Consider the following 12,127-nt stretch of genomic DNA (forward strand, 5'->3'; position numbering starts at 1 on the left):
TTGAATCTACACTCTATCAAGAAAGTTGCTCTGAATAACTTAAGGTGTAAGATACTGCTAGAGTGTACCAAAAACAGTGATTTACCTGTCACCAGCTGTACTCTGATTTCAATCACTAAAAACCCACTATGTTTCTACCGTAAATATTTATCTTACCTTTATCTAGCTTATTGTATATGTGTTTGGGTAGTTCAGGTGAAGACTCAACATTTGGAGGACAGACATATAACGCTCTACTATGTGGTGCGTTAGCATCTCGAAGATCCACTGCTTCTTTGCAAACATTGAGAATATTTCTTCTGAAGTCTTGTACTTCTGGATCCTTAACCATGTCAAATTCACAGACAGGCATGCCAATTGCAAAACCTACATACAGTATTGAAGAAGCATGAGGAAATAATCGCAACTGATAATTAAAGCTGAAGACTCCTATCAGTGATAGATAAAGCATACTTTAAGGAAAGCACACCCTGAACTATTTGCTTTAAGCACTGGATTCTACTTATATACATAATTGTTTTGTATCATTCAAGAACAACAGTTTAAAGTTAAGTGCACTCAGCAGTCACAAAAAGTTAGAAAACATGTACATTCACTGAAGATCCTAGAAGCCTTATATCACCATTCTCACAGCTAGCACTCCTCCAAGGAAAAGGACTAGTAAAAATTCTTTTCATGTCGGCACAAAGTTTCCGAAATGGACTGTAAAAGCTGCGATGTCCAGGTTTTTTCTAGAACCCCAGCAGGATTATTGGTAGCTATTAGGACCATAACTGACTTTGCTTACAACTGAATGACAGCTATTAGTTTTTTTTAAATGAACTACACTATTTAAAAATGTAGCCAGTACTCCAAGAGATACTGAACTTTAGTTCTTTGGCATACGTTCTTGTATTAAGAGCTCATTTCTCAAAGGTCCTCAGTCTCAGATTGGAATTCCACTTACTTTAATGAGATTACTTGCATAAATATTTATGCACGAATGTTCAAATGGAACCTTTCAATTGTCCTCTATTGCATGCTTAGCTAACTACTGTTCTCCCCAAGTCCTGAACAGGTTAAGCTTTACAAAACAGAAGTAGTTTACTTATGCATTTGTAACAAATAATTTAACAATTATGAGTACCCCAGAACAAGTATTTCCAGTTGAGATGTCTCTACCACTGCAATACACATCTGTCAGCAACTAAATGGGAGTAGATTATGTTTGTACTACTCTAATTTAGATAGTTAACCTAGATGCTGAATCACAGGCTAGTCTCCCTGTACTTTCTCAATGGATAACGGAAAACCTGTTAGCTACTCCAGAGATGACACAGAACATTACAATTTGTCTCCCCTCTACCTCTCCAGGCCTCAGGTGTTCAGGGGGGGTGCCACCTCATGTCTGAAATTTTACTTTCTAAGCAAGACAGAGCAGTATTAAAATGTGTGCTGCTGCAAACATCATCTGAGTATAGTCCAGTATTCACAATTATGTAAACTTAAAAAGTTTTAAGTTAACTTACAAATTAAGATTGATTTAACAACATGCAAACCTGCTAATAAAAGACAAGCAAAAAAAATCCTCTAACTCACATACAACTACAAATACATACAAAGGAAAAATTTTACATGCGAATGAAGCAGAAGAGCAAAAAATGTTTAATTCACAGTTCACGAGCGTCAGCTTTACTACTAGCAGCACCTGCACCTTTGGACATTTCATGCAACAACTGACAGTTAAGAAATGCAAACTTTGACAGATACAGGAGACAAATGCAACCCACTTCAATTCTTTGTTTTGCATTTTGAAGAACAGCCCGTTAAATGGATTAGCTATTTTAAATAAAGATAATCTCACCTATTTCTCTATTAAGAATCTTTTCTTCTCTGTTACCTACTGGTTCAATGACTTTTAGAAAAGGCTGAAATAGTCGCAGGTCACAAAGTCTCCGTGTTTCATCAAAAAATTCTTCTCTTTCTGCTTCTTGTGTAACACTTACAAAAATGTAAGAAGATTCATCTTGAAGGAGCTGATAGAGGGGATATTTTCTTGCTTCTTTAAAGAGTTCATGTTTAATAGTTAGTAAGGTGGCCTCACGGAGGCATTCTAGAGTCACTATCATTCCATTTGGGAGAAGACACTCAACAAGGATCCTCGGTGGCATCAAGTGGATGCCCCATAGTTCACCAGATGATGGTCGTGGAGGCATTTTTAAGTCTTTAGATAACTTTGTACTGGAAGTTTTTCAAGCAGTAATTCGTCTGAGTAAACCTAAGTAAAAATCAAATTTAAATATTAAAACTTTAAAATATGAACACCACAAGAAACTTCAGACAGAGTTGTTCAAACACCGCTTACTGTAGGTGAGTATTTATGGATATATTTTACACTCAAAGAAAACTACAAGTTCCTTAGACTTCAGCTTTATCAAGTATGTGATATAAATGTCTACTCAAAAGTTCATAGCAGAATTACAGTTTGGGGGGAAAAAAATGTGAATACTCATATGGTCTTAAAAATAGAGGATTAATTTTTTACTTCAGTTCACAGTTTACGACTAGAACACTTAAATAGTGTGAGGATAAAAAATTCTAATAAAATTATCACTACAACAATTTTTAAGCAAATCTCAAACCCCGTTCTTCACATGTTTAATTTGGAAAGTAAAACTTGTATTATTATTTGGCTGAGATATAAACCATCAACTCAACTCAGTTCACTCAAACCACTGCTTCAGGTTTTTTTGAACTTTCTCATCCCAAACCTCTGAAGTATTCAAACCTCGCTAACATAATAGCTAAGTATTTATTAAAACTTTTAAACTTGATTTTTAAGAGTCCAGTACATACACAACTTGGCCTTAGCTGTTTTAGATTAGTATAGGCTACTTTGACCAGCAACAAACCCTTGGTTTTTTCCACAAATGGGACAAGAGAACTGAGCTCCATTAATACTTTTTAGTTGAGCTTGTTTTATTCAGGATCAATTCTCTGTTCTCATTCCCTCTGGCAGCCATATCAATGTCTTTGCCAAGCTAAAGGAAAGGAGGGGAGAACACGTCTGACCTTCCAGCAGCAATGCCTCATGCCAGCCTAGAGCAGGTACGAGAAAAATGGTAACTTGACAGAGCAGAGACATCTTACAGCCCAGTGGCCCAGAACAGATGCCTAACAAAAAGCAGAAGAACAAAGCATGCACACAGTGATATGCCATCAATAAAGCTCTCCTAATTGCTACCTAGTTCTTAATTTCCTTAACCAGAAGCAGTATTTAGGTATTTGTGAAAGAAATCCATCAAGAACTATTGAATTCTTTCAAGAATTTTTCACACACAAACTGTTGGAATCCTGTGACAAAAGTGAAAAATGTTCCATGTTACAAAATATTTGCTTTTCTTTGTTCTGAAGCCTGTTACTTTCACCCAATACCTTAGATTTCTTGTAATGAAACAAATTCCTTATCTTGGCATTCATTGCTCTTAGAGAGTTTCAGCATGTCCTCCCCACTACCTCTTTTCCGTAAGTCTCAGATTCAGTCCTTCTCTGCCCAAAGTAATTCTATTTTTTTATTAATCCTTGTCACCTTCTTCGCATCTCTTCCACCTTTACCATACCTTTTTTTTTTTCCAACGTGGAGCGGAAACAACTGTATTTGCACACAACATTGAAAGTTCAAGCTGAGCACACATCTACAGAGTGACATAACCTTTTCTATTTCCTATTAAGTTGCTTTTCTGTCACTGGGCAGCAAGACATTCTTACTGAACTACACAGCACAGACCTAAGCTCTCATTGCAGAATAGGAAGTTACCACAAACGCTATTATACATCATACAAATCACTAACAGTGCATTACTTACCCTTAGCTCAATTTCATTAACTTCAGCATGTTTATTATAAGAAAGGGCAGTATCAACAAACATCTAAACATCAGTCTATTGTCCATCATGCCTCCACCAACCAATTACGTATCCCAAAAGCACAGGGCTAGGATAACTACCAGGCTACTATTCTAAAGCCATTCTTAGTCACCTTTCAAGTCAAGAACCTCTTAAGACTGCCCCAATTAGTTTCTTTTTGTAACAGAAAGAACCAACAGCTTCACATCTCTCCTGTTTTTATCAGTTTTCTGAAAGCTTTCACTGTAGAAAAGCAATGAATACTGCTTGCCCATTGCTCAGCAAATCTAAAAAAAAGTATTATGTAAAAATACATACAAAATTCTAAATATTAAAAATTGTATAGCTTTTAAAAATAAAATCATTATCCTTGTTTCTGCACTTTTACGCCTTGGAACTTTTTCTTCCAAGTACATTCAGTACCTGCTTTTGCCATGTTTCAGTTCTTAAAAAGCATTAGAATGAAAATGTTGTTTTCCCAAATCCACTTCTTCCTAAGCAACTCTGAGTAGCAACAGGGTTTCCTTTTTTAAATCCCTCCTTTGTAGTTGTAGTTTGTGCTTTTAAAAATATCAACAGAAGTACTAAGGTGCCGCTGCAGGTTTAGAAAAATGCTTTTTCACTAATACCTCATGCATATTTACAAGGGGCTTTGCAACTGACTTTTTTTAAAAGAGAGCTTAAAAAAGCTATTTTATTTTTCTCATTGTTGTAACACTCTCAGTAAGCGGATGCTGAGATGGAAAGTTCTGAACACACACTGTATTTAAAAGAGCCAAACTTGGAAAGCTTACCAATTACAAAACATTTCAAGTGAACCCAAATAACACCATTTAGAGTAACTTGGAGAATTCCGAATTACCAAAAACTATCCCCTGTTTATAGATAAAGAGAAATATACAGAAGGTTAAATAGCACCTTTTTAATCAGGCAAAAACATGAATAAGAGATTCCCTTCTCCATACTGCTGAATCACATGCCTATTTTTTAATTATAAGCATAGGCAGAAACACATCACTATTAAGGCACACACCAGCATAAAAACCCCCGAGAACACGCAGTCATAAGAACTTTTCTGTCCACACAATCAATGATAATATAGACGGACCACAATTAAGTATTCACAACACAGACCAAGTTTATACCAGCAGTCTTTTAAGTACCACAACCCTGTTGAGGTTCCTCTGAACTGATGGTTGTAAAAGCTCCTCTCCTCCCTGCCCAAGGCACATCTCATTCTCCATCACACCAGCAACAGCGCTCCCTGAGCCAGCTCATGACAGGGCCAGATGGATTAAGGTGGCAAGAGGACTACTCTTCCTTTCCTGGGCTAGCTTCTGCTGGTTTAGGTGCCTTATTGAGACCACCACGGAGTCAGACAAATGCCAGGGTCTACGCAGGGGAGTGAGCATGACTGCAGCAGTGCTGGGCTAGCTCAGCTTTAAGAATGGTGGTTTGTTCCACTGTAAGTTTTTCCACCCTCCTCACCAAGGATGGCTAACAAAGAAACAAAGGCAGGGCTGGGGGACATGCATACATATTAAATCCTTTCAGATAATATCTTGTCAAAATAAACCTTGGCTTTCTAAAAATGTCAAGTGTTAAATGACAACTCAGTGCCATTTCTTTAAAGATTTTCAAAGAGTCCAAAAGAGACACGCCAAAATCTACACTTTTTAGCGCAACTGCACCAGAACAGCAGCTTTTGTTTTAAACTGGGATAAAGACATGCTGAAATGGTGTATATAGTTATTTTGTGCGCACGTTCATTCTACTTGCACATGTAAGCACGCCTCCAGGGTTTGGATTTGGAAAGCAAAAATGTAAACAGAAACAGTTTTGAAGTATAGTTGGCAGCTTGTGTTTCTGTGTACACTTTCAAATCTGGAAGGCTGCCTGGAATAAATAGAATCAATTATGTTCTTCGACAGTGAAAGGACTGTAATTAAGAGAATTCTAGAGAAATGTTATTTAACTCCAACTAAAGGTACACACAAACACTTCAAATGAACACTACATCATTCTTGCAATTCCTGACCTTACAAAAACACCTTGAAGTTTTATCCCTGTTGCAGATAGCTGAACCCGTGCAAAGCATCTGACACTGTCCCACACTGTCAGCATACCTGTCTCGAAACTGGAGACATGGATTTAAAGGATGGACCACTCTATGGTAGTGAATTGGCTGAATGTTGCATTTGAACAGTCGCAGTCAACTGCTCAGTGCCCAATAGAGATCAGTGATGAGCGGCGTTCCTCCATTGTCAGTACTGGGACTGGTGCTGTTCAACACCTTTGTCAGTGACAGAGCGGGATTGAGCACACCCTCAGCAACTTTGCCGATGACACCAAGCTGAGTGGTATGGTCAACACACTGGAAGGAATGCCATCCAGAGGGACCTTGACAGGCTTGAGAGGTGCACCCACGCAAACTTCATGAAGTTCAACAAGGACAAGGTCCTGCACCTGGCTTGGGGCAATCCCAAGTACAAATCCAGGCTCAGCAGAGAACGGATTGAGAGCAGCTGTGACAACGACTTTGGGGTGCTGGCCAATGACCCAGCTCAACATGACCCAGCAATGTGCATTTGCAGCCCAGAAAGCCAACCAAATCTGGGCTGCATCAAAAGAAGCGTGACCAGCACCATGGGAGGAGATTCTCCCCCTCCACCCAGCTCTCACCAGGCCCCACCTGGAGCACTGCATTCAGCTCTGGGGCCCCCAACATAACAAGGACATGGACCTGCTGGAGCGAGCCCAGAGGAGGCCACAAAGATGATCGGGGGCTGGAGCACCTCTCCTGGGAAGACAGGCTGAGAGTTGGGGTTGTTCAGCCTGGAGAAGGGAAGGCCCTGGGGAGACCTTAGAGCATCAGCCTTCCAGTCCTAAAGGGGTACTGCGAGAAAGCTGGAGGGGGGCTTTTTACACAGGCACATAGCGATAGGACAAGGGGTGATGGCTTTACACTGGAAAAGGGTAGATTTAGACTAGATGCAAGGAAGAAATTCACCACTGTGAGGGTGGTGAGACAAACAGGTCCCTTCCAACCCAAACCAGTCTATGACTCTACACCACCACAGATGGTCAGAAAGGCCAAACGTAAAGACACTCACTGATCAAATCACATTCTTTACAACTCGTTACAGCCTTCTTGATCCTTTCAGCACATTCTCCTTCACTAACTTTGCTAAGCACCCAACCTAGAAGCTATTATTTTTGAAGGGAATTTCAAAACCTGACATACACATAGAGAAAGAGGGAAGTTAAACAACATACCTCCAAAAATACTGATTCCTACTGGCTTCCAGATACACTTATATTCACACTATCATCTATTTTCTCACAGGACAGCAATCAGCTACAGTCTCATATAACTGACAATCCTTTAGAGTAACTGAGACTGCAAGTTTAGAAAATTTGGTTTTGGTAAACTATGAGAGTTTTATCTCACAGCACTGAATTGCGCAGAACTACAGCAGCATGGTTAACTCAATTTCATTCTATTGAATATTTTATTACAAGTTACAGCCTACAGCCATTTTTCTAATGGCTGCTTCATGGCCTACAACTGTTAATTGTGTAAAGATTTATATGAGACCATCATGAAGTTTTCTGCTACTCCTTCTGAAAAGGAGTTTCTTCCCCTCAAGGAAAGGAGCTCAATGAGTAAGAAATTCAGTAAGAATTGTACTGCAGGAGAGTTAATATTGGTTCCTAACATTAGTACCCAACGCAGTACTTTCTGAGTTCATAACTTCAGCAAACTAATCTTGGGACAAATTAACTTGAGTCAGAAACCCACATATTTTTTCCCCTAAAGACATCTCAGGCTACTGCAGCTGTTTTCACCGCACTTGTACACATAAAAGCCCTGTGCATCTATAGCTCAGCAGGACACACTGGCAGTATTTTTTCTGCTGTGTTTTTCGTACATTAACATTTTGCCAGAAGAAACTGAAACAGGAGCGTCACTGATCTAAGTTTTAGGTGTGTTGCTAAAAGGAAGCAGTGTTACCCTCCAGCACAGAGGGAATCTACATTTCAAAAAAAACAAACAAAAAGCAACCTTTCAAGAGCTCCTCTATCAGAAGGTGTGAACACTTCCCAGCTAAAGGAACATTCATTTTTACAGATTATCTGTTTACAGTTTAGATGAAGTGAATTGATTTTCACTGTCTGGAGATTACTCACACACACTCTACCAACTCCACATACATATCAGGATTTGGCAGTAAGATATGTACGTTAAAAAACACATTTAACTGACAAGGCTTTTCTCCCTGTTGTGTAAATTACATGTAGGCATGTTCTCCAAGGAGAGAAGCTCCATCTAACACTAACACTTGTGTCTTATAAAGCAGGTGAAGACCCACTGTGCAAGTCTGTGGGCCAGTCTAGGATGGGAAAAAAAGGAAGGTGGTTTTGTTCACTTAAGGAGACTTACTGATATTGTGTCTGTCATCAGCATAAGCACCTACAGTTACTCTTCGGGCTCTGCAAGAAGGAAATTCCATCTGTGATGTACCAACTAGCAAGGAACCTAGCAAGCACAGGAGGAAGCACGAAGGAAAAGTATACTCTGCTGTAATACTGTATTACATGTATAAAGTATGGCATCTTACTCAAAGAGGTACACATTCTAGCAACAGAGAGAAACGAGTAATTTTGCATTGCTATAAACATCAGCTAGTGTTTCAAAGTAAACTCAAAAGGATAGTCTAAACACTCAATACAATTTCATCAGTCCACACTTGAAACAGCCAATCAATTAACTACTACATTTCAATTGAAGTCCATTAGTTTTTCCAGTCACAAGACAAATCCCATTACATTGCTTTCGTAGACAGGATGCAGCAGTCTTCTGCAATAATTTTCAGTATCTTTGGTATCAAAGAGCTGCTTACTATGATTTGTATCTAGATTTGATTTCTTTTCCAGGTAGATACTCCCTCTAGACTCTTAGCACTGTCACAGAAGTTTTCTACTCATTAAATAATTAAACTATGTTTATAGATTCTCATTTACTGCACACTCCTGTGTAAGTTAAATTATTTTCTTGATTGCCTAGCAAACTGACATAAATATCAACTACAGGTATGTCCCCAAATAAGTTTTAAATTTCTGCGGAAACCTCAAAACAAAGGGGCAGGGATAAAAACATTCCTGGGATAAGAGTAACACTTTTCAGAATGCAAAACATCTCAAACTTCCTGAAGATCACAGGTTTTATTCTCATCTCTCACCATGAAGACGACCAGGCACAGTTGTCTGTGTAACTTTGCTGTTGTCCAAATCTGCTGTGCAGCGACGGTAAGACTGTCCCAGACTAGATATTTTCAGTACTGTCCCTTTTTTTTCTTCCTGTTTGCCAAGCTGGCTTTTTTCCAAAATCCAGGAAGACTAGTACAAAGATGTCCGTAATTGTCCTCAATGAAAACATTATTACTCACAGATTTAAACAGTAGAAATATTGCTTTCTTTAGAATAGAAAGCAGGAGACTGCAGTATTGCAGTTATGTTGTCCTATTCCTTACATCTTACTTTCATCATCGTTTCACAGAAAAGGGACAGATACACAGAATTGCTTATCTGATCACAAACAGCAGCTCCAGGGAAACATACAAAAAGAATTTAACACTGTTGAAAACACATCTTCCTAGCATTTATTTTCCTTATGAAACAGGCAAGTATTTTCAAACGCTACCAATTTATTTGTGGTTACCTACACCACCACCACCGGCAAAGAAACAGTACTTAGTAGCTTGGCCTTTTTTCCTGACAGAGCTAAAAAGAATTAACATCATTGGTAGCATCTGTAGAATTACGGTACAGCAGAAATACAAGATCATTTTTTCCTATGAATGTAAAATCTCACTGAAAATTAGCGAAATGAAGTTCCAGTTTAGCTAGATATGAGAACATGTGTTGATTATATTTCCACAAAGTTTTCTTTAAAAGTTACCTTACACACAGATATATATTTTTGTTTCAGAACATAATATTCTTGGATTCTAGTTGTAGTGACTTTCAGATACCATAAACAAAATTAATAGTGGGGTCATCCTGAAAAAAACCCAAATAACTCACTACAAAGTATTGGCCAAGAGGTGTATATATATACACACACACATTATTTGTTACTGGAAAAAATATAGATCAGACAGCTGAAACAAAAACATGATTAACAATTTAAGAAGACTTGCTATTGCTGGAGTCTTTTTTTTCCTTCAAGAAAATCAGAAGACCTTTGTAAATTCTTACATTCAAATCTCCTTGCTTGCCCTCCCCCATGCATGCAGGCAGGCATATTGTTTATAGCTTCAGTCACTATCTGGGAACCATGAAAACAGGATCACGAGAAAGAAACATTTGCAAGTTGCTGGTGACCTCTACAACTCCCACTACAATTGTGCTTTTTCCCTAGGGATCCCATGACATACCAAGAGCAGAACGTCTGTCCCAGAACATTTTATTCTAGTTAAAGACAGATTTTTTTTCTCTTTTTTAAACAAAGGAAAGCCTAGAATTAAATCTTCCTTTTTAGTCTGAAATCATTCAGCAATTCCATTTCCAGCTTCACCTCAAAGGAAAAGATTGTTACTTACAGAAGACTACTAGTCATAAAAAACAACAAAGAATTAGAGAAGCAATGCATCTTCTCTTTAAACTTCATGCATCTGCTTACTCATTATTTCAACAGCTTGCTTGACTTGCCATGTAGCAGGATAAGAATCACTCTCCCATCTGGCTCTGTTCTGGCTGGAGCTGCTCCTCCACAGCTAGGTGCGTACTCTGAAGCTCAGCGAGCAGCACTCAAACCCTTTCAAGCTCTTTAAATCAAAACGCCTTGAAGTTCTGACTCATGGCTGAGGAACATGCCATTTTGCACCAACAGAAATAAGGTTTTCCTCTGATTAAATGTTTTTAATACTGTTACATGGGTGATAAACATTTTTTTATGTTAAGAGCAGAAAGAGGATTGAGTAAAAGCACACCACAAACCATATTCCGCTCCTTGCTACAAATACTAAGGGGTTCAGTGACAGCTTTTGTATGCAGAAATATTCTGCTTTTGGAAATTACTGCATGACAGTGTAAACAAAAGATTACTCTGGAATGTCATTCATGAAACTTGATTAGATAGGTAACAAATGCTAACTATATATAGAAAAAATAAAAGCTCCACCTTTAATAACACTGTTTTCTTTCCGTGTTTTTTCCCATCCTCCCTTCTTCCTGGGATATTTGGATCCCAGACAGTAAACAGGATGTTTAAAAACAGGAAGCACTGGCACAGACAAGGACAAGGAGCCAAAGCAGAGTAAATGCAGGTGGTCTATGCTCTGATCTAGCCTGAATCTTCACTTAATCTAAGCAGCTGTGTAGCAGAGCCTTAACTCATCGATACTGGGCTTTTCCTGGTGCCCATCTCCCCCAGGCATGTCACCTTGGCTCTCTGCTGCAGCAAGATGAACCTCCAGTTGTATTGAAAAAGAGGAAAGATTTCCTCTCGCGCTGTCCATACCTAGAAAGGCTACAGCAGAATGGCAACAGAACACCAGAGGTACTGCAGTCCTCATGCTGCTACGCTTGCCTCTACCACAAGCAAGTATCAAGAGGGTTCAGTCTACAACGTTCACATGACCAGCTCCCTCTGGATGGAAGGCACAGAGAGAAGTGTAAGAAAAAATTCATGGAGCATGTACCTACTACTGGTTTTTATATCAACTTTCACTCAAAAGATCCACCCTGTGCGCCCCTCCTTTAGTAAGAAGGAGCTGAGAGACATGAAACTCAGACTGACTTGCAGCATATTGTGTACTTCCTACGTAACGTTTCTTAGGATGGAGCCTGACAAACTTTCAAATTGAGATAAAGGGTTTCCTCTGTACTAAATTACTCCGGTTCCCTGAAAGCAACTGATGCATAAAAAAATTTTGGGAGTGGCAGTGAACAGCAGTATTTTTGCAACTTTGCAGATTTTTAATATTAAGCATGGAACAGTGAACTGGAAGACAGATGTTTCTGTTCTATAATCCAAACATAAATTAGCTTGCAATTTATTCTATCTTAACTGACCTCTGTAGCCCAGACAGTATTTAGAGAAGTACGGGTTTAGTCTGCACGACCTTACTGAATTCCGTTAGCAAAAGTCATCATCTTTTATATTCTGGCATATCGAGGATGGGATGCAACTTTACTTTTGATAGAGCATTTGTAAGGAACCACATGCCTCAGCAAAA

The 12,127-nt window shown here is 38.8% G+C and overlaps 1 protein-coding gene across 7 annotated transcripts in view; it reads right to left on the reverse strand.

The window, feature by feature from the left end:
• The window catches only part of PIK3CA (phosphatidylinositol-4,5-bisphosphate 3-kinase catalytic subunit alpha), a 44,953-nt gene that overhangs the window by 24,112 nt on the left and 8,714 nt on the right, over positions 1–12,127 (reverse strand). For 3 of the 7 annotated variants that reach the window (XR_005830699.1, XR_005830698.1, XM_040613368.1), the window contains exons 1-3: positions 9,128–9,423; positions 1,844–2,257; positions 157–366 (exon numbers count right to left, since the gene is read on the reverse strand). Coding sequence is in view for 5 of the 7 variants with exons in the window: in XM_040613368.1 (XP_040469302.1) it covers positions 157–366; positions 1,844–2,195 (562 nt within the window). In the remaining 2 variants the exon portion in view is untranslated. Of the gene's footprint in view, positions 1–156; positions 367–1,843; positions 2,258–8,328; positions 8,425–9,127; positions 9,424–12,127 lie in introns of those variants that run through there. The other 4 variants (XM_040613370.1, XM_040613371.1, XM_040613372.1 and 1 more) reach the window with 4 other exon arrangements.

Source organism: Falco naumanni, chromosome 13 (genome assembly GCF_017639655.2).
Source record: "Falco naumanni isolate bFalNau1 chromosome 13, bFalNau1.pat, whole genome shotgun sequence".
Classification (NCBI taxonomy): Eukaryota; Metazoa; Chordata; class Aves; order Falconiformes; family Falconidae; genus Falco; species Falco naumanni.